At 48.3% G+C, this 23,977-nt stretch overlaps 1 protein-coding gene across 1 annotated transcript in view; it reads left to right on the top strand.

Moving 5' to 3' along the window:
• Positions 1-5,772: 5,772 nt before the first annotated feature.
• Positions 5,773-23,977, top strand: part of LOC126233170 (nascent polypeptide-associated complex subunit alpha, muscle-specific form-like) — an 85,769-nt gene continuing 67,564 nt past the window's right edge. Inside the window, exons 1-2 of the mRNA XM_049942850.1 lie at positions 5,773-6,650; positions 6,867-7,320. Of these exons, the coding sequence (XP_049798807.1) occupies positions 5,773-6,650; positions 6,867-7,320 (1,332 nt within the window). The remainder of the gene's footprint in view (positions 6,651-6,866; positions 7,321-23,977) is intronic.

A 23,977-nucleotide genomic window follows, 5' to 3' on the forward strand; every position in this document is an offset into this window, starting at 1 on the left:
TTATGCCACTCAGCATAAAAAAAAATTTTCTTTAAAAATACAGCTGTTCCTAAAATATTTCGTTTAGAAACATTTTAAATTATATGAGTGAAATAAACAAGAAAAATACCGGCAAGTTATTAACAGTTTTATCCTTTAATTTCAATAAGTTTATAAAGTTATTTTTTCCATTTTTTCACCAACTTTGAGAGCAATGCGCGACATAAAGACGGTAACGAAGTCAAATTATATTTTAACAGTATTTTCTGAAGTTGTCCTATTGTTCTTGTAGATGGCAATTTCAGCTATTCCATTCGGATGGCGGCTACTTGAAAAATATTAAAAATTATTGTAATAATGTTAATTTTTGCACATTTTTGCAGAATTTAGAGCACATACGACCGGAACATATCAATCGATTTGATCTCTTTTTCATTTTTTTCATCTCCCTAATTTTCATTGTTTCAAGGTACTACGATTTGAAAAAAAATTAAATTTTTCGACCCAATATAATGTACAGAAATTGGAAAGAACAGTTCTTTGCATAGTAGGCGGACCTGGACTCCCACAGTTAAGATATTCATCCAGTAAACACACTGTCCAGCAAATTAATGTAAGCACCAGTTAAAAGCCCAAATAACAACTTTCTGCAGTGTGAACCTCTGTGAGACGTGCAGGCAGAGTGTCAATGACGTTATGGAAGGAATCAACAGGGATGTGGAGCCATGTCGATTCCAGTGGCAGTGCACTTGGTTTCTCTGTTGAGGATCCATGGCATGAACAGCCTGATGAAGGTAGTTCCAAGATTCTCGACTGGGTTTAAATCCGGGGAGTTTGGTGGCCACGGTAGTGCTGTTCACACACATCCTGGAGCCCTTCGAACCACGCACGTACTCTGTGAGCTGTGTGACACGTTTGTCTGTCCTGCTGTAGATGCCATCGTGCCGAGGAAAACCAAACTGCATGTAGGAGTGGACATGGTCGCCAAGGATAGATGCATACTTGTGTTTATCCGCTGGCCTTACAGAATGACAAGATCACCTAGAGAATGCCACGAAAACTTTCCACAGACCATAACGCTGCCTCCTCCAATCTGGAACATTCCGACAATAGTTGCTTTCGGACGTTTCACGCTGTACAGCCCAAAGACCACTGTACGATGGGGCACAGAACGCGATTCATCTGAAAAGTCCACCTGTCGCCACTCAGTGGATGTTCAGTTCCGGTATTTGCGTGTCAATTCCAGCCTTCGTCGCCGCTGGACAGCAGTCAGGATGGGTCCATGAACCAGGGACTTGTCGCGGAGTTCCATACGCAGCAACGAACTATGTACGGCCGTTGAGACGAGACTGTTGCTAGCCCCTTGGTTAATCTGGGTGGTCAGTTGCTCAACGGTTACACTTGTATTCGCCCGTACACACCTCCGTAGCCGTCGTTCACCCCTGTCATCCAACACAATTGTCTTGGCACCAGTCTTGGATAGCGCTCTTTTGCCTTCTCCAATCATGGCGGCACTGAACAGTTTACATAATATTAGCCGTTTCGGAAATGCTTTCATCCTTGTTCCGAAAGACAATGATCATGCCCTTCTGAACGTCACTCCGTTTCTGCGTTAATACAACGACTGCACTGTTTTTCAGGTCCCCCTGACCAGCTTTAGATGCCCTCCGCTGCTAGTGCTGCCATTTGCTGTTTGTGAGTGGTTATTGCATGTTTACGTCGAACATAGGCGATGTTCACATTAATGTGATTGGACTGTGAAGCTTTTAACGATCCAGTTAGGTAATTTTCTGTTTTCTTTTTTTGTTTACCCAATCTGGCGGGGTTTACATGTATTGATATGTGTATGGCGCCCTGCAAGCTAAAATTTTATGACAAAAGTTATCATTCTTACTGCCAGCTATATATGCAAGATATTTTTGGTCAGAAGAAGCAAGTTCGTATGACTGTCTTGAAAGCTGTATTATCAATAATTCCGCATTACATCAACCATCGGGGCTCAGCTCGGTGTCCAGCCGTCAATAATTTGTGCAACGCAAGCTTTACCCCATATTAAAATCAGTACCGTTCAAGTAGATGAAATTCATCATTGTCCATGTAGGAGATTAATTACGAGATGTCCTCAGTCTGGCTTGCGACTGCCATCTTATCTGAAGTATTATCCAAGACGTCTTGACGGCGATAACAATCCCGCTCTGACTGTTTTGCGAATGTAGTTATTAGGTTTATGTAGTCATCAAAAAAATCTGAGTAATTTATTTTTGTTTATTTGTAAACAGATGTCTTTAGCCCTGGTACAAGCCGAAATCGCCGTTCCACAGTACCCTAGCGCACCGCCAGAGGAGCCAAAACAAAGTAGTACAGACAATTGATAAAATGTTTTCTGCGTCTTCAAGGGGAACAATACTGAAATAATTCATACCGAGTTGGTTGAAGTGTACGACAAAAATGCACCATCAGGTGACACAGTAGTTAGCTGGAGCTGACGCACAGCGTGGCCAGGCTAGTCTGAGTCCCGAAGAACGAAGCGGCAGACCGTCTCTAAGGAAGAAAAATCAGGAATCGCAGGAGAAGTGGACGCTCTGACTTCCACCGTATTAGAACCGAGGCAATTGTGGAAAACATGATAATTGATTACGGACCAGTTTCAACATTGTGAACATAAGAAAGGTCGCAGTTCGCAAAGTTTGACGCCTTCTCACACCCATTCAAATCGGACAGTAGCAGAAATGTTGCATTTGTGTCATGCCAATCCAAATGACTTCATTAGCCACTGAATCACCATGGACGGGTGCTGGGCCATCAAAGGGAAAAGTTATGCTGAGTGTTTTTGGGTCAGCCGTGGTACGGTACTCACAGATTATGCTCGTACTGTGCATACTATGACAGGTGCATACTACCGAAATCTGTTGACAAGGATACAGGTGGCTGTCAGGTAGAAGTGTCGAGTGGGAACACGTCGAAAGCATCGTTTTTACCTCCATGACAACGTCCCAGCTAATTCTGCACAAGACCAGTCACAGATGCTGCTTCACTGGGCTATCAAATTTTGCCTAAACCTCCAAATTCTGCTGTCTTCTAACCCAGTAAGTTCTTACTGTTTCCTGGAATGAAGAAACCAGAACACAGCAGGTATGTCCAGTATGACGACGGGGTGATTCTCGAGGTGGAACTTTTCGTGAACAGCCAAAATGCAGACCTACAAACGTCTTCGCAGAGTCGTTCATCGTTCGGAAAAATGTGTCTCATTGAAGAGTGAATAAGCATAAGAGGCTAATAACATCATTAAGTTTCACGATCACAGACTGATTTTTTCAAGGTGCTGGTTAAAACATTTTGAGAAACCACCTTAGTGTAACTTTAGCATCTGACACATTTAATAGTAGTTACTTAAGTTCATCTATTAGGATGAGTTCGAGTTCTACCTACAAGCTTTCACAAGTTAATCAAGGTTGAAACTTCCTGGCGGATTAATACTGTAGACCTGACCGGGTTTCGGATCTGAAACTTTTGCCTGTAAAGTGTGGAAGCAGAAGATGAGATACTGGCGGAGGTAAGGCTGTGCGGCGGAGTCACTAATCGTGCTCGGGTTTCTCAGTTGGTACAGCACTTGCCAGGGAAAGGCAAACTTCCCGGGGCCGAGTCCCAGTCTGGCAGACAATTTTAATCTGACAGGAAGTATCATAACAGCGGTCCGCTCTATCGTGAAAATTAATTCCGAAAAGAATCCCCCAGGCTGTGGCTAAGCCATGTCTGCCCAACAATCCTTTCTTCCAGGAGTGTTAGTCTCCTAAGTTACGCAGGAACCCTCATATGCAGTTTGGAACGTAGGAGATGAGGTACGGTCAGAAGTACGGCTTGAGGAGGGGTCTTTAGTCGTGCGTGGATAGCTCAGCTGGTTGAGCAGGCGTCAGCCCGAAGCGTAGGTCCCTAGCTCGAATACCTGTCTGGTACACAGTTTTAATCTGCTAGGAAGCGCACACTCCGCTGCAGAGACCTAAAATGCATTCTTCATCAAGGTTAATTTACTAAGTAATGCCATATAACGTCTGGCCAAGTTATATCCAGAATTTTTTAATCTGCTTGTATGTGTTTAGTTATAGGTCCCGAGAATGACAGTGGAGTGCGTGATGGAGGGAAGTTTTTATCCATACTAATGTTATAAATGCGAAAGTAACTCTGTTTATTACGCTTTCACGATTAAACCTCTGAACCTATTTTGATGAAATTTGATGTGGAGATAGCTCGCCCACTGAGGAAGAACATAGGCTATTTTAGGAAACGTGAAGTAGACGATATTTATTGATGTGAAAAATGTAACGCGCATTGTGGAACGATAATTTAAGTAGCTATTTACTCTCTGACTTTTGAAATTTATATTTGTGAAAATACTTTCATTGTTTGATGTGTTCTACATAATACGGTGCAGTGCAACGAATACAGTACTTAAACAATCCTCAACGTGTTTAATCCGTACTTTTATGCCTATATCAGTCACAAGCCCGTTGCATTTTAGCTGCTAAGTGTCACGCTTGTCTTATAGCTCCTGAGATGCCTGAAGATTCACAACGACGTCCATTAAATTCTGTGTGACAAACAGAGAGCCAGCGTGCCTTTACACATACAGAGGCGGACAAAAGTATTCAGACACAAGTCACATGCGTATCTCAGGGTCAATTGTGACTGATACATACACGGAATGTTTATCTCCATATGTGCCATAATGCAGGGAATATTTCAAAAGACGTCGACTATGCGAATGTCACCATACCCTGTACATGGAACGATTAGTTCTGTGTTACCATCACAGGTGTGTGTTTCACGCGGGACAAAAGTAATCAGACCCCCCATCTCCCACCCCGCTTGACAAGGTAACCGCATTCTGAAAGCACAACTCGGCGGCAGCAAGTAGTCAGTGTACAAAGGCAGCTGTCTCGTAATGTACAGGAAAGCACAGGTCACGTCAGAAAAGACGTGTTAGTAAAAGCGTGAATGGCCTTTCAGACCATGATGCACAAATTTTAACACTAAAAGGCTTTTGTACTCAAACCAATGTCATATTTAATTACAAACTATGTAGGAAAGTTAATCCAACAGCAATAGAGAGTTTTTTAAAACTTGTCAAGGAACAAGAATGGCAGGATGTTTATAGTGCTGATAACATATATGATAAATACAATGCTTTCCATAACACATTTGTCACGTTCTTTGGGAGTTGCTTTCCATTAGAAAATTCTAAACGGGGTACTAGCAGTAATGGGTAGCCTGGGTGGCTGACTAGTATGATAAGGATATCACGTAGAACAAAGCGGGAATTATATAAAAATGTTAGAAGTAGTCATAATCAAGCTACAGTAGCCCATTACAAATAGTATTGTAAGGTCATCTTGGGTTGTCGGGTGTTCTGCCGGATATCAGTGTCGTACTTGCACGATATTTCGGTCACGTAGCTCGTAACCTTCATCAGGTGCGACCTGAGACTGCTCCTCGAGTGGACCTGGTCCAGTATTTATGCCTATGGCCTTCCCCCTCCACCAACGGCTGCAGGTGCTTCCTCTGTGGTCCGCGCCCATTCCCTGCGACCTGCTGGAGCGTTGCTGCTCCGTTTTCCGTCCGCTGCGGTTCTAGGTGTTCCCTCTGCGGTCCGCGCCCACCAACCCCGCTCCTGGGGGTTTCATCTACGGTCTGGGGTACCAAGCGTTCCCCCGGTGGTCCGCGCCCGCTCACCACGACCTGTTGGAGCGTTATTTTCAACACCATCCTGCACACGGGAATCTACCCCCAGTCGCTGAGATGTGCAGCCGCGAGAAGGACGTACCTGCGCCTGCTAGCGACGCGAAGGGTGTGGCAGATCGCCGTCCGGCCGCGCTTGCGCGGTCGGCGGCCCCATCTGGCCCCCCACTTATGACGACCACTGCTATGGCTATGGATTTGACGGACACTACTCCGGAAACGTTGAAGACTGCGCTGTCTGCTCCGCTGCCAGATTCTGAAGATGAGAGCTCTACCGCCCCTCAGCCACGCGGACGCAGCGGGAAACAGAAGAGGAGGGCAACACCTGCGACGGCCGCTGCTCGCAGCTCGCCGATTGAGAAGAGAGCCAAGCAAGATTTCGCCCCTGATGCCGACGGTTTTGTCCCGGCCCGGCGAACTGCAAGACGCATGCTGTCGTCGACGACGCCTCCAACTGCCGTCGCCAACTCATTCGACGCGCTCGATGACGCACCGGAACCGACGCCGCGCGTTCCTGCGCCGAAGAAAGACTCCCATCTTCCGCCGGTGGTCCTCCAGTTTCGGCCGCCCTATGGGGAACTGCAGAAGTTGTTGCGCAGCTGGACAACGGCCGTGTACACAGTGAAGCCTGCAGGGCGTGACCTGTACAGGGTCACACTCCGCACTGCCGATGACTATCGCCGGGTCACTCAGGAGGCGTCTGAGCGTGGTCTCCCTTTCTATACCCACGCTTCCGCACCCGACAAGGTCCTGAAGATTGTCTTCCGCGACCTCCCGTTCAACATGGAAGCCGATCACCTGCATCGTGAACTCGCTGACCTGGGCTTCTACATCCGGACCGTCGTGAAGATGAAGTCGCCAAAATCACGTGAAGATATGCCGCTCTTCCTGGTCGTCTGCTCTGACACCGTGGAGAACCGCAAACTCTATCAATTGACGCGGGTCGCCGACGTTTCGGTTCAGACCGAGGATCTTCGCTCCCGGAGAGGCCCTGTGCAGTGCTTTCGCTGCCAGGGGATCAATCACGTCGCGCGCCACTGCTCTATGCCGGACAGATGCGTTAAATGCGCCGGCGCTCATGCAGGAAGTGCGTGCCCCCGTCCGCCCACCGAGAAGCCTACATGTGCACTCTGCGGCGGTTCTCACGTGGCCAGTTATCGTGGGTGTGAGGTGTGGAAGCGTGCCATCGCTCGACAACGTGGCCAAACACCAGCGCCACATCAGAAGAAGCCAGCAACGAGACGACCAGGCGTCTCTTTCGCGGCGGCAACGTCTGGGACGCCCTCCGCCGCCCCGGCTGCGTCGGTTGCTCCCGCTCCCGCCGCATCCGAGGCCGTGCCGACACCTGAGGCTCCTACACCTCCACCACAGCTGCCAGTGGCGGCACCGGGTACTGCCTTTCCCGGGACGTCAGCCGGACCGCGCCCCGCCAACCGCCGGCGCGGGGGTCATCGCCCTGTGGGTACCCAGCGCTTGGCACCGTCCGTCGAGCAGCCCCAGGTGGGCTCTCACAGCGAAGCAGCCACGCCTCCCCCCTCCAGCGCCGGGGCCGCGCCAGCTGCCTCCACCGCCGACCTGGCCAACCTCGTCGCGCAGCTCACAGCCCTGGTGACCAGTGCTACGAAGTTGATTGAAGTCCTGTCGCAGCAACTCACCGCTGCAGTGCCGATGGCCTCTCCGGCCCCGACCGCTGTCAACACTCACCAGCCACACCATGGGCAGCGTTAGAGGGCTCACGGTCGTCGCGTGGAACGCCAACGGCATCCGCACTCAAGCTGGCGAACTACGCCAATTTCTCCGAGATGAAGCCGTCGACGTCTGCCTTATCAATGAAACACACCTGAAGCCTGGGGTCGACGTCAGGGCGGCGAACTACTCCAGCTATCGCACCGATCGATTGACGGCGGGTGGAGGGACAGCCGTCTACGTCCGCACTGGCATTCGTCACCATGTGATACAACTTCCACCACTGGCAACGCTGGAGGCCACTGGTGTCGTCGTTCACACCTCGGCGGGCGCCATCACGTTCGTCGCGGCCTATCGGCCGCCGTCTCGTCCCCTGGACCCTGCTGACATCGGTGCTCTGCTCTCCATGAGGGGGCCGGTGTTCGTCGCCGGGGACTTCAACAGTAAACATGTCTCCTGGAACTCCAGGATCACCAATGCCGCTGGCCGCTGCCTGCTCCGGGTAGCGGAACGTCACCATGCGCTTGTGGTGGGGCCGTACGACCCGACGATCTTCCCTGCCCGTGGCCTCCCAGATATAATTGACATCGCGGTCGTCAAGGGCGTCCCTCTTCAGATCACCGCCACGACGAGGACGGCGCTGTCTTCGGATCATGTCCCTGTGGTTTTTGATATCGACCTAGATGCCCTTCAGCAGCCCAGGCGAGGTATCTCACTTGCTGGCATCGACTGGGACAGGTTTCAAGAAGCCGTGACGCACTCGCCGCCGCGCCGCCCCCTGCGGAAGCTGGAGCGGACGAAGCACTTCTGCACTTCGCGGCATCGACGATCGACGCTGCCGCTATAGCGACGCCGCCCCGACCTCGCCCTCCGCCTGACTACTCCCGCCAGCTGCCGCCGGACATCCTTGCGGCCATCACTGAGAAGAACCGGGTCTACCGGGAGTGGCAGCGGACGAGACATGCCAACACGAAGCGCCTTCTCAACAGGATGCGTCGGGACATCAGGGCCGCCATCGACAACCATCGCAACCGCGACTGGAACAACAAGGTCGCCACTCTTTGTCTTGAAGACGGCTCAGCCTGGCAGACGGCGAAGCGTTTCCTCCGCCGCACGCAACGCATCCCTCCGCTGCTGGTTCATGGTCAGGCTGTCTGCGAACCATCTGCGAAGGCTGATGCCCTCGCAGACGTCTTGAGGCCGCGTTTACGCCTATCGAAGACCCAGCTGACGCTGTCCACGACGCCCTGGTTGCTGACCGGCTCCCACGCTACCTGGAGGCACGCGACGACGACGACGTCATTGAGGAGACAACGGCGGAGGAGGTGTCTTCCATCCTGCGTGCCCTGAACCCCAGGAAAGCTGCGGGCCCAGACGAAGTTTCTAACGCCCTACTTCAGAAGTTGCCGCCCGTGGCTACCACTCATCTTGCCGACGTTTTTAATGTCATCCTCCGGTCCTGCAGTTTTCCTCAGTCCTGGAAGCATGCAGAAATCGTGGCGATTCCGAAGATGGGGAAGGATCTGCGGCATCCCGTGAACCACAGACCTATTAGTTTACTGCCGGCCGTCTCCAAGGTCTTTGAAAGGGTGTACATCAGGCGGCTGCAGCGCCACGTCGACGAGGAAGGCCTCCTGCCCGAAGAGCAGTTCGGATTTCGCAGGGGCCACTCGGCCGTTCATCAACTCCTTCGGCTGGTGGAAGATGCGTTCGTCGCCCTCGAGCAGCGCGAGTTCTTCGGCGCGGTGTTCTTGGACGTGTCGCGCGCTTTCGACAGTGTGTGGCACCGCGGACTCTTGTTCAAACTGTTTGAACTTGGGGTCCCGACGTCGCACGTACGTCTCATCGCTTCCTATCTTGCCGATCGGACCTTCCATGTGCGGGCCGCGCAGGGCTTGTCCTCCGTCCGCCGCATCAACGCCGGTGTGCCACAGGGCTCGGTCTTGGGGCCACTCCTGTACTCGCTGTACACGTCTGATGCGCCGAAGATCGACCGTGTGCGGCTCGCCCTGTACGCGGATGACACGGCTCTCTATACCAGGAGCCTCAATGCCGCCGTCATGCGCCGCCGTCTGCAGCTCGCCGTTGACACCCTGGCAGCCTGGGCAGTCAAGTGGCGTCTCCAATTCAACGGTGTCAAGACCCAGTTCCTGATCGTCACCAGGCGCCTTGTTCCTGCAGGTTTTCAACCGCTCACCGTCGGTGGAAGCCCTGTCCCGTGGCGCCCAACGGCGCATTACCTCGGCGTCACCATCGACCGCCGACTCACGTGGGTTCCGCATATCCGCGAAGTGAAGGCCAAAGTGCGGAACCGGCTCCGCACCCTGTACCCGTTGCTGAACCCCGACTCCCAACTACCACCGCGGCTGGGCATCACCCTGTACAAGGCGCTGCTCCGTCCTGTACTCCAATACGCCGCGGTCGTCTGGGGGAACGCCGCCGACACGAACCTGAAGAAGCTGGAGACACTGCAGAACCGCATCCTTCGGCTCGCCTTACACCTGCCTTACGATTTTCCCACCGCTCATCTTCACGACGTCGCGGAAGTACCTCTGCTCCGTGACCTCTTCCAGACGACCGCCCGCACCTTTTACGACCGTGCTGGCCGGTCGCACAACGCCGAAATCCGGACGCTGGGCCGCAAACTGCCGCGCAGCGTCACCACCCGCTGGCCACACCTGCTCGCTATATAGCTGGCTCTGCAGACCTGTGCTGAGGAGACACCCAAGAAGACATCCCACATATGAAGACGCAACATCAGCATGCATGGGAGGCAAAGCATTAACTGCTGCGAACTCCATCATACATCGGAGGCAAAGTTATCTCCGTGCAGATCCACGCGACACGCGACACGGGAATCTACCCTTCCGAGTGGAAACACGCGGAAGTGGTAGCAATCCCAAAGACAGACAAGGACCCCCGTCTGGCGGCCTCCTACCGCCCGATCAGCCTCCTGCCCATACTCTCGAAAGTATTCGAGCACCTCTACGCCAAACGCCTCCTCAGACACGTGGAGGCGGAACATCTGCTTCCTGATGAACAGTTCGGTTTTCGCAGGGGCCACTCCACAGCACACCAACTCATGCGTGTCGTGGAGGAAGCCATGAGAGCCCTAGAGACCCGGGAATACCTTGGGGCGGTGTTCCTGGACGTCTCTAGGGCGTTCGACTCCGTGTGGCACGACGGCCTCGTGTACAAACTATTCGTGCACGGGGTCCCGACGTCGCACGGGGTGCTACTGAAGTCCTACCTCGGAAACCGGACCTTTCATGTGCGTCTTGAGGAGGGAGTGTCAACTCAACGACCGATACAGGCTGGAGTGCCGCAGGGGTCCGTACTCGGCCCCCTGCTGTACTCCCTCTACACTGCAGATGCTCCACGGGTAGCGCGGGTGTCGCTCGCATTATATGCCGACGACACTGCGCTGCTCGTCCGGAGCATGAACTTGCAGGACATGAGACGGCGTCTCCAGCTACGGTGTGAGGCTTTAGGAAGCTGGTCCACGAAATGGCGGCTGAAATTTAACGCCGCCAAAAGCCAGGCAGTAATATTCACCAAAAGAGTGCTGCCACCTGACTTAGAGCCGGTGACGATCACGGGAGGCCCCATCCCGTGGTGTAAAACGGCCAAATATCTCGGGGTAACCCTAGACCAGCGGTTAACATGGCGCTCCCACATACAGGAGGTAAAGGGTAGAGCTGCAGGGCGTCTTCGTGTCCTGTACCCCCTACTCAACCCGACTTCGACGCTTCCCCCTCGCCACGGCATCACCCTATACCTGGTACTGGTTCGCCCGGTGCTGCAGTATGCTGCCGTGGTGTGGGGAAATGCGGCCGAAACCCACATTGTTGAACTCCAGAGGGTGCAGAACCGAGCACTTCGGCTCGCCCTCCGTCTACCCTGGCGATATCCAACTGCCCAGCTACACCAACAAACTGGTATACCTCTGCTGAGAGATCGCTTCCGACAAACAGCGAGACAGTTTTATGTAGAGGCCAACAGGTCTCAAAATAGGCTAATCCAGGCACTTGGCCACCAAACACACCACAGGCCGACCACACGTTGGCCCGACCTGTTACGAGCATAAAAACTCGCAACAGCCAATGGATGCTACGCCAGTTCCCTCCCGTACCATGTAAGTAAATATTAGCAGGAATAGCACCCAATGCTCATCCTGCCCCTTCACGAGCAAGGATTGCTCGCAAGTAAAGTGCGTGCGTGCGTGCCGCTCCGTTTTTCGTCCACTGCGGCTCTGGATGTTCCCTCTGCAGTCCGCGCCCACCAGTCCCACTTCTGGGTGTTCCATCTTCGGTCTGGTGCTCCTGGCAGTCCGTCAGGGGCTCGTTTTCCATCTCCATGTCTCTGGTTCTTCTGTTTGTGCAGTGTTGCAGCTGGCCCCGTTGTTCCTTTAACAATTCCAGAGCCGGATCCCAGGCTCTGCTTAGCTGGTACCCCGTGTCACGGTTCATAAGATCGTCAGCCATTTTAATTTCTATCGATTCTCTTATAACACTGTCCCAAAATCTGGGTGTTTGTGCTAGAATCCTGGTATCCTCATACTTCATGGCATGATCTAGTTCTAGACAGTGTTCAGCAATGGCTGACTTAGTCACCTGTCTTAATCTAGTGTGCCTCTGATGTTCTTTGCACCTGATCTCCACAGTTCTTGTCGTCTGGCCAATGTAGGACCTGCCACATTGGCAAGGTATATTGTAAATCCCTGGTTTTCGTAACCCCAGGTCGTCTTTGACACTCCCCAGCAGTCCCCCAATCTTGTTGGATGGACAGAAAACACACTTGATATTGTGTTTACGGAGGATCCTACTGATTCTGGCAGAAATAGAGCCAGCATAGGGCAGATATGCCACCTTCTTTGTTTCATCTTGGTCTTCTTCAGGAACCTGTGGTATGGTGGCTGGTTGGAGTGCCCTCTCAATTTGTCTGTCCGTGTATCCATTCTTGGAGAAAACTGTTTTGAGACGTTCTATCTCTATAGGTAGATTCTCTTGGTCTGACAGGGCATGTGCTCTGTGGACCAAAGTCTTCAGAACCCCATTCTTCTGTGCAGGGTGGTGACAGCTGCTGGCCTGCAGATATAAATCAGTGAGTGTTGGTTTTCGGTACACACTGTGGCCAATTGATCCATCTGCTTTCCTCTGGACTAGTACATCCAGAAATGGCAGCTGGCCATTCTTCTCCAGTTCCATGGTGAACTTGATATTAGGGTGGCATGAGTTAAGATGTTCAAGAAACTCATTGAGCCTGTCCATCCCATGTGGCCAGATCACGAAGGTGTCATCCACATACCTAAAGAAGCATGTGGGTTTAAATGTGGCTGTCTCCAATGCCCTCTCCTCAAAACTCTCCATAAACATGTTGGCAACCACAGGGGACAGTGGGCTGCCCATAGCTACACCTTCAGCAAACTGAAGAAGACCAAGATGAAACAAAGAAGGTGGCATATCTGCCCTATGCTGGCTCTATTTCTGCCAGAATCAGTAGGATCCTCCGTAAACACAATATCAAGTGTGTTTTCTGTCCATCCAACAAGATTGGGGGACTGCTGGGGAGTGTCAAAGACGACCTGGGGTTACGAAAACCAGGGATTTACAATATACCTTGTCAATGTGGCAGGTCCTACATTGGCCAGACGACAAGAACTGTGGAGATCAGGTGCAAAGAACATCAGAGGCACACTAGATTAAGACAGGTGACTAAGTCAACCATTGCTGAACACTGTCTAGAACTAGATCATGCCACAAAGTATGAGGATACCAGGATTCTAGCACAAACACCCAGATTTTGGGACAGTGTTATAAGAGAATCGATAGAAATTAAAATGGCTGACGATCTTATGAACCGTGACACGGGGTACCAGCTAAGCAGAGCCTGGGATCCGGCTCTGGAATTGTTAAAGGAGCAACGGGGCCAGCTGCAACACTGCACAAACAGAAGAACCAGAGACATGGAGATGGAAAACGAGCCCCTGACGGACTGCCAGGAGCACCAGACCGAAGATGGAACACCCAGAAGTGGGACTGGTGGGCGCGGACCGCAGAGGGAACATCCAGAGCCGCAGTGGACGAAAAACGGAGCGGCAACGCTCCAACAGGTCGTGGTGAGCGGGCGCGGACCGCAGGGAGAACGCTTGGTACCCCAGACCGTAGATGAAACCCCCAGGAGCGGGGTTGGTGGGCGCGGACCACAGAGGGAACACCTAGAACCGCAGCGGACGGAAAACGGAGCAGCAACGCTCCAGCAGGTCGCAGGGAATGGGCGCGGACCACAGAGGAAGCGCCTGCAGCCGTTGGTGGAGGGGGACGGCCATAGGCATAAATACTGGACCAGGTCCACTCGAGGAGCAGTCTCAGGTCGCACCTGATGAAGGTTACGAGCTACGTGACCGAAATATCGTGCAAGTACGACGCTGATATCCGGCAGAACACCCGACAACCCAAGATGTCATTAGATCGCCGGGAAAGCCTGAAGAGTTACAGTATTGTAAGGTGCTTAAAAATGTTATTAGGAAGGCAAAGAGTATGTGGTACGCAAATAGAATTGCTAATTCACGGGATAAAATTAAAACCATATGGTCAGTTGTGAAGGAATTGTCTGGTCAGTAGCACAAGGTCGACGATATAAAGTCAGTTCGCAATAAAAATATTTATATTACTGATAAATCAGATATATGTACAGTATTTAACAATCATTTTCTGAACATTGCTGGTGAATTAAATAAAAATTTAGTTTCTACAGGAAATCATACAACTTTCTTGGCAAATACCTTTCCGAGATTGATGTCTGAAATACTCCTCTGTGATACAGACAAGAGGGAGATTGAGTCAATAATTAAACCACTGAAGACTAAGGACTCTCATGGTTATGATGGAGTGTCTAGCAGAATATTAAAGTACTGTCTGTGCTGCACATGTTAGTCCTGTATTTAGCCATATTTGTAATTTTTCCTTTAGGAATGGTCAGTTTCCTGAGCGATTAAAGTACTCAGTAGTAAAGCCGCTTTATAAAAAGGGAGAAAGGGATAATATAGATAATTTTAGACCTATTTCTATGCCATCAGTGTTTGGAAAAGTTATTGAAAAGGCTGTGTATGTAAGGATAATTGGTCATGTTAAATAATACGATTTGCTATCAAATGTACAGTTCGGCTTTAGAAATCGTTTAACAACTGAAAATGCCATATTCTCTTTTCTCTGTGAGGTACTGGATGGGCTAAACAAAAAGTTTCGAACGCTTGGAGTATTTTTTTATTTAACTAAGGCATTTGATTGTGTTGATCAGAAAATATTGCTCAAGAAGTTGGACCATTACGGAACACGGGGAGTATCTCACAATTGGTTCATCTCTTACTTTACCAACAGGCAGCAAAAGCTCATTATGCACAATGTTGATAACGGCTGTGATGTGGGATCTGAGTGGGGTACTGTCAAGTAGGGGGTGCCCCTGGGATCAGTGTTGGGGTCACTACTGTTCCTTTTTTTATAAATGATATGCCCTCTAGTATTACAGGTAACTCTAAAATATTTCTGTTTGCTGATGATACTAGCTTGGTAGTAAAGGATGTTGTGCGCAACATTGGCTCGGTTTCAAATAGTGCAGTACATGACCTCAGTTCAGGGCTTGTAGAAAATAAACTAACGTTAAATCACAGTAAGGCTCAGTTTTTACAGTTTCTAACACACAATTCAACAAAACCTGACGTTTCAATTTCACAGAATGGGCATATGATTAGTCAAACTGAACAGTTCAAATTTCTAGGTGTTCAGATAGATAGTAAGCTGTCGTGGAAAGCCCACGTTCAGGATCTTGTTCAAAGACTTAATACTGCCATTTTCACTATTCGAACTGTATCGAAAGTGAGTGATACTTCGACACGTAAATTAGTCTACTTCGCTTATTTTCATTCGCTTATGTCGTATGGTATTATATTTTGGGGTAACTCTTCCCATTCTACAAGTATATTTTTGGCTCAGAAACGGACGATTCGGGCAATAAATGGTGTGAGTTCACGAACCTCTTGTCGACCTCTGTTCACGAGTCTGGGTATTTTGACATTGGCCTCTCAATATGTATATTCCTTATTGTCGTTTCTTGTTACCTATATTAGTTTATTCCCAAGAATAAGCAGCTTTCACTCAGTTAATACTCGGCAGAAATCAAACCTGCATTTGGATCGGACTCTAGTGCAAAAAGGTGTGCTGCATACTGCTGCATCCATTGTCAATCAGCTGCCACTCGAATTCAAAAATCTTAGCAGTAATCCACGCGCTTTCAAATCGAAACTGAAGAGTTTCCTCATGGGTCACTCCTTCTATTCTGACGAGGAGTTACTTGAAATATTAAGCTGATTCTTATTGTATTGCTGATAGTGTTTACTTAAACTTATGGACTGACTTTTTTCAGGTTCATGAACATTTATTTTTATCTGTTATTACTTTTATGTTGTAATTTCATGTACTGAGACGTTCCATGACCTTGGAGATTTGCTCCTCAATTTGGTCCTACGGAACTTGACGTGTAAATAAAACAAAAAAAATAAGACAACGTGGCGTCATGCTCCATAAAGGTAGGGAAACGACAATGGAAGAGCGAAGGCTTATTCTGCGGCTGCATAGTGGTGAAAATCATATGCATAAGTAGGCAAGGTCGTCAACCGAAGCAGAAAAACCGTGTTTAGTATCGTCTAGAAATGGAAAGAAGAAAGAACTTTCGTCAATCGTCCACGACAGGGGCGTCCTCAGAAAATCAGGAACAGAGACAAGAGGAAGATAGTTCGAATGGTGAAAAACAACCCGCGGACAACTGCCCCTGCTATAGCGGCAGAATTGGCAGAAGGCACTGGTAATGAAGTTAGTATTAGAACAGTCCTCAGATGCCGGAACAGTGCTGCGTACAATGCCAGAGTGCCAAGGCACTAACCGTTCGCCGGTTAATGTAACGCAAAAAAGTGGATGGTTTTTGCAGAAGAATTTGTCGGGAAGGATGTGACCTTTTGGAACAAGATTCTGTGGAGTGATGAATGCAAAATTACTTTGAGCCACGTGGATCATTCAAATGGTTCAAACGGCTCTGAGCACTACGGGTCTTAACTTCTGAGGTCATCAGTCCCCTAGAACTTAGAACTACTTAAACCTAACTAACCTAAGGACATCACACACATCCATGCCCGAGGCAGGATTCGAACCTGCGACCGTAGCGGTCACGCGGTTCCAGACTGTAGCGCCTAGAACCGCTCGGCCACTACGGCCACCTGGATGGCCGCAGTTTAGTGTGGTGTCAAGAAAACACAGAGTGGGAGCCCAAAAACATGCAAGCAACCATCAAACATGGAGGCGGCAGTGTGATGGTGTGGCGATACATGTCTTCCAGAGGTGTTGGTGAGCCTGTCTTTACTGAAGGCATCATGAACAAATACTCAAACAAAATCTCGACATACTCAAGCAAAATCTGACGAAAACTGCTGAGAAGGTGGATCTTGGAGGTGACTTTCATTTGCAACATGACAATGATCCTACGCATAAGGCAGAAACAGTCAAATTGTGGATCCTATACAACACGGCCTCATCGCCTCATTACCCCACCGCTGTCTCCGGACCTCAGTCCTGTCGAAAACAACTGGAATGAACTAAGAACGAGACTACCCACACGCCATGTCAGCAGTTTGAGACATTTGCATGCATTGATAGAAGAAGAATGGGTGAATATTGGTTCGGATATAACGAAAAAGGTTGTTTGCCCCATGTCACAAAGACTGAGGGCTGTAATGAAGAGAAACTGACGCATTCCCAAATACCGACTGCTCAGTGTCTGAATACTTTTGCCCATTGTATATTTCGATTTTTTTAACGTAAGGCGAGTTTTGTTACTTGTTGTCCTACATATGTTCAGATTGACTAATGTGTTACACACCTGTAAGGAATAAAACATACGTTCTGGGTTGAAAACACATTTAAGTTTACTCCTATAATTACTCCCAGTGTCTGGATACTTTTGTCCACCTCTGTTGAAAGGGGAGACTTTTAGTGAGGCTTCATTTGATTACTATATGCAAGCGCAGTCGTTGGTAATAGGCAGAAACGTGAGGGGAGCTGACGTTGTTAAACGTACAAACTTTATAAAATTTGCGCTGCACCGAAATACAAAATATTCCTTTTCGTTCAAAACTACTGATAAGCAACAAAACCACTCGAGGCCTTTTGGTTAGCTTTGCTGATCCTTCATCACAGGATCGATTCCAAGCCGTATCGTATTTTCCCCTGTCAGAGTGTGTGTGTGTTGTCCTTGTCACCATTTTATCATCAACGACGCACAAGCCGCTGAAGTGACGTCAATAAAAAGAGTTGCCCCAGCGGCCGAACATTCCGAACAGGTTCTCCTGTCTAATAAAGCCGTACACACATTTCGTTTCATTTTACTGATACGCTAGTGAAGTTGCGGGTAACTGTCAGCTGTGCTATATATTAAAGTTCGTCCGCCTCCATTGCCTGGTGATCAACATGTCTGACAGCTAAGCGGAGGATCTGAGTTTAATTCCTGATACACTCATCAATTTTCCCTTGGTGAGAGGACTGGAAGAGAGTGCATTCAGCCTCGTGATGCTAGTTGAGGAGCTACTTGAGCGTGTCTGGAAAACTGGCAACGGTCGCGAGAACGATACATGTGTGGGATGGCATAATGTTGCATGGGCGTACTGACCTCCAGATCTTTGAACACAGTATACTACTGGTCAGCGTTGTTGTGGTAGTACACTCCTTCTCCATGTGCGTATTTTCGGGTGTGCTTTCGCACCTGATTTTACTTTTGTGGATTACAATGTACGACCGCATCGAACGGCGCAGATGAAGGAGCTCTTGGAATGAGAGAATTTCGCCAAACGTCTGGCTTGCCCTTTCCCCCAAGTTAAACCCCCCGAACACGTATGGGATGAATTGGTGAGACGTATTACAGCACACCCATATGCACCAACGACCATCCAGCAGTTGTGAAATGGAAATGAGCGTTTGTCGTCATTGGCCGAGAGGCCCCTTGCGGGGCAGGTCTGGCCGCCTTGGTGCAGGTCTTATTACATTCCACGCCACATTTGGCAACCTGCGCGCCGGATGGGGATGAAATGATGATGAAGACAACACAACACCCAGTCCCTGAGCGGAAAATATCCCCGACCCAGCCGGGAAACGAACCCGGGCCCGTAGGATGGCAATCCGTCACGCTGACCAGTCAACTATCGGAGCGGACATCCAGCAGTTGTCAACCCCGCTGACGGAGGAATGGAACATCCTACCACAAGAACTTCTTACTAAACATGTTGTAATGTCTGTGTGACACAGTACTCGTTAAAGCCTGTGCTATGGTAACTGAGCGGGATTCACCTTATGAAAAAGGATTTTCGCATAGATATCGACCCTGTGTGCCTGAATGGTGGCAAATCAGACTTACATCCACTCTGTAATAACAATGATCCGTCAAGTAAGTCCGACATGCAATTACACGTCAGGATGGACCAAAAGCAACCCAGAAGATGCTACCAATGTGATAATAATGCGGTCGCCAGCCTAATTAGGCATTAACTGAGTTTCTTCCCTGTACAAGTTGGTATATATTCATACAAAACAACAAGTTGTAACACTGAATAATATAGTAGAATTTTAGAACCAGAAAATCTGTTGAACTGATAGTTTCACGATCTGTACTGATACAGAAAACCATGAATACATAACACTACACTATAATGTTTACTACAAAACTTTACACTGTGTATCAATCTGATTAAAATCGGACATACGTTATCCTAGAAATTGTACTTTCATGCCACACACAAAATGTCAATTTTGATAAACACTGGTATATTTTGACTTTTATATTGACTTTAACTTTTGCTGGTTAAACTAATTTAGAACACTTAAAAATTCAAGTGAATTGGGGGGGGGGGGGGGCTGAAACTGGTATGATCGCCGTATTTAAAAAAAATGATTACTGAATTTATTATTCGTTCAAGATTTCCAGTATATAAGTTACTACTCTTTTCATCTTATTTACTGCTCATTTAAATGCCTTTAAATCTGTCTCGAAATAATAAACTTCATTACTATATCAATACTAAAGTTATCTTTCGACTCCGTTAGACCTTCGCTATTGATTTACTGGTTCATTGACAAAACATTTCTTTAAACAACACTCTAATATAGCTAGGTCTGCAAATAATTATTATTAACACAATTTTTAATTTTCGTTTCGGGACACTCGGATTGCACAACGTTTGGAAAGGACCCTGTTTAGGTTAGTTGTGAGGATAATTAAATGATGGAAAAGTTCTGGTAAAATTTAGGTTATTATTGCACCAAACAAACACAGTTCACTCTCTGATCCATACGAATACAGTACTAAAAGTTTCAACCTGCTGGTATCGATGCGGCGGTTGGCGGACGACGAGATGGCGAGGCACAGAGCACACATACAACAGCTATGGCTCTTGACGTATCGGCACTTTAATTCTTATTAGCGTCGCAGTAATTTTCTATTTAGTGCCTATGGAATTTTGCCATACTGTGTGGGCGTTGGAACGGCATACCCGAGGCTCAGTGAAGCTTTGTCTTCCAGGAGAGCCACCTCGCTCCAGAAGGTGTCGGTCAAACCAGTGCCAAACTCCAACTACTACTACTGAGCCCGTTGTGCCGTGCAGTTCCCGCGCGCATTTTTCCGCGCTCGCCTACCATCCACCTTTTACCGCTCCCTGACAGCCCGAGTATTCACCCGAGGTTTTGCATTCTACATATCCTAACACATTGCCTACGTATGGGCCAGACGCACAGTTACGATTTTAAACATCTTACAACAGTTTCAACATTTGTTACATTTCAATTCTATTACAATATTACTTGACATTTGACATAAACATTAATATTCACATTGAAACTTATTTACAGTTTCCTTAACATAATGGCATGAAACAAAAAGAAATGAAATCAGAACATCAATGACACAGGTTTATCGTAAAATCAGATGAACAGAATTACTTATATGTACAGAGTCGTTGTTGTTACAATGTGGCCAGCATGGCAGCATGGTAGCGTGGTACCCACCATGCAATGCCGTCCATGGTCAGCACACACCCTGATAAAAACCATGTCCAGCCTTTTTATGATGTCCAGGGGACTATGAAAAATTTCGGTGACTACATGGTAATTGCTGTCTTTGAATAAAAATATCAGTTCTGCTCGTCTCATGCATATTTCTTTCTGTTTTATTCCGTACCATACCGCAGCAGTACTTTCTATGTATGGTCAAACTTCTGTCGAGCGTTTTTACTTGCCAGTGACACATCATGCGAAAGTTGTATGCATGTATGTATTAAACTGGGGACCTAGAAACGACGGCGAGGCTTCGTCCCGTCGTAGCCCTCAGTGGTTCTCAACCCCACAACAGGCTACAGCAGTCCACCCACCCCATCGCCGCCTCACAACGAACCCAGGGTTTTTGTGCGGTTCGGCCCCCAGTGGACCCAACAGGGAACATGTCATACCAGACGAGTCTCACCCCAATGTTTGCGTGGTAGAATAATTATGGTGTACGCGTACGTGGAAACGGTGTTTGCGTAGCAATTGCTGACACAGTGTGACGGAAGCGGAATAAGTGGCATTCGCCGAGGTAGATGGAAAACCGCCTTAAAAACCATCCACAGGCTGGCCGGCACACCGGACCTCGACACTTAATCCGCCGGGCCGATTCGTGCCGGGGACCGACACGCCTTCCCGCTCGGGAAGCAGCCGTTAGACCGCGCGGCTAGCCATGCGGGCTATGCGAAAGTTAGTTTCGTCCTTATGTTTTGCACACAAGTGTATTTCACATTAAGCATGTAACCAAGAAAATATGTATAAAAGATGTCGTTCTTGATGCTGCAGTTTTACTGCATGAACAGAGAAATGTGGTAAGGGATAAACTTTTCTTCTTTTCAACATATTGTTGAGCGGTGTCAGCGAGAAAAACTGTCGTATAGGTTCGAAATTACGTGCAAAGTTTGCTGCATACCGCTACGTGCTCTCATTCTCAAATACTGGTTGAATGCAGTCTGGGGATTTGGGCATCGTGAGTTACACTGCCCTAGGATATATACAAAGTTTCTTGCTGTAGTACTTGTCATATTGTGTTAATACTGTAACATAAGATCATACCTCTTAATGAATAGATAATGAAGGCATTTTAAATTTCTGAATTGGATCAGTAACCGTATGTGACTTATTAAGAATCAAATGTTTCCTGCCCCTGGAAGCCGTTAGATAAGCACGAATGGAATTGGTTTACTGCGTCTCCGGTTAGCAATATACATCGACGGAAAAAAATCGCAACTTAAAAACATAATTAATGTGGAGTAATGAAATTTCGAGAATACAGTTGTCTCTGGAACATATATAAATGAATAACATTGCAAGATAGCAGGTTAATGTAAGCAAGAGGAAAGCAATTGTAAATGTGAAACGCTGGTGCATCAACAATCGGTGTAACCGCCAGACTGTTGAATGCAAGAATCCAAACGTGCATACATTGTTTTGTACAGGTGCCGGACGTCAGCATGTGGGATGGAGTTCCGAGCATGTCAGTAAATACAGGGACAAGTAATGCTGGTTGTGGATGACGTATGTGCTCGGTTGGAGACAGACCTGGCGATCGAGATGACCAGGCAACGTGTCGACACACTGTAGAGCATGTTGGGTTACAACAGCGGTATGTGGGAGAGCGCTAACCTGTCGGAAAACTCCCTCTGGAATGCTGCTCACAAATGACAGCCCAACAGGTCGAACCACCAAATTAAGGTAGAGTTTTGCAGTCAGCGTGCGTGGGATAACCACGACAGTGCTCCTGGTGTCATACGAAACCGCACTCCAGACCATAATTCCAGGTGTAGGTCCAGTGTGTCTAGCAAGCAGACGATTGGCTGCAGGCTCCCAACCGACCTCCTCCTAAACAACACACGGATATCGCTGGCACCAAAGCAAAACCAGCTTTCATCAGAAATCACAACCGGCCTCCACGCTGCACTCCAGCGAGCTCTCGCTTCACACCACCGAAGTCGCAAATGACGGTGATTTGAAGTCAGTGAAGTGCACGCTATGAGGCATCTGCCTCGAAGTTGTCCTTGAGGTAACCGATTTGTAACAGTTCGTTGTCTCACAGTTTTGCCAACTGCTGCTCTAATGCTGCTGCAGATGCCGTAGGATGCTCCGGAGCCGTATACCGAACATGATGGTCTTCCCTCTCGGTAGGACGTCCGGAGCCAGGTATTATTGCGACCGTACATTCGTGTCACCACCGCTGCCAGCAGTCACGTACAGCTGCCACATTCCTGCCAAGCCTTTTTTCAATATGGCAAAAGGAACATCCAGTTTCTCGTAGCCCTATTACATGACCTCGTTCAAACTCACTGAGTTATTGTTAACGGCGTCTTTGTCGTCTTAAAGGCATTCGTGACTAACATCAACTCACCACATCCAATATGATAGGTAACTAACGCTCACGACCGTTACAGTGTGTATTTAAAGCAAACTTGATTTGCATCCTCATAGTGGCACTACTAGCGCCGCTCTTATCCGACTGGTGCGAAATTCCAATATAAATCATCTTTCAGCTGTAGAAGCTCGCTTACCAACTGTCGTTTATGTTGCACAACTTCTTACTGGTGTTGCGATTTTTTTTCCTCGGTGTAGAAATTAAGCTTCTTTCCCTGCCATTCACATACGGTGCAGGGGGAATAATGACTGCTTGCTTGTACGTGTTTGGCTGAGCTGTTATTTGTCTGATTTTTACTGCGCGACGTCTTCGGGATAGAAACGTAGGAAACTGGAGCATATTTTTAACTTCTGCCCTGAATCGCGGTGCTTCAAGTTTTCTGAACAGGTCAATGCCTTTGGCTAATTATACTTACTCGTACCCTTAACAATGGTATGAACGGCGACCTTTCAACACTGATTTAAATTTGGGAAACAAGAAAATTCACATGTTAGCAAGATGTGGAGCTCAGTGTGGTTGTGGGATGGCACTCTACTGATTTATGCCATATAACTCGCCAACTGACAGCTCTGTGGCAGGGTCGTTGTCAGTGCGAAGGAACCGCGAGTTGTCTAGCCATTACTGCCCTTCCTTTTGCGATTTTTTTTCCTGAACTTTTAAAAGGCTTCCACAGTAATAGCGGAGGGCTTATTGACATTGAGGCAAAACTTTGACCGCAGCAGTTTCTGCAACCGGGAACGTGGTTGAGTGGGAGACATTTATTTATCTCATTCATTCATCGTATTCCTTATCTTCTTATCAAGAACAACATTCAGAGATGTGGACCGAGCGAAGGTATGCATGAAGAAAAACAGTAAACATCTAGCAAGTTAAGCTGTACAGTTTATGAAAAGTGAAGTTTCAGTGTGTTTCATAATACTGCTCATGTTCAATCCATGTACGTTAAAAAGAAAGATGCTCCATTGAAAATAGCTGCTATTTGTTGTGAAGCCACAATATATCTGTATCACGAGTCGGTACTGAGAATATTATGCACCAGTTGTCGAAAATCTGGCAAATA

The sequence above is a fragment of the Schistocerca nitens genome, chromosome 1 (genome assembly GCF_023898315.1).
Source record: "Schistocerca nitens isolate TAMUIC-IGC-003100 chromosome 1, iqSchNite1.1, whole genome shotgun sequence".
Lineage (NCBI taxonomy): Eukaryota > Metazoa > Arthropoda > Insecta > Orthoptera > Acrididae > Schistocerca > Schistocerca nitens.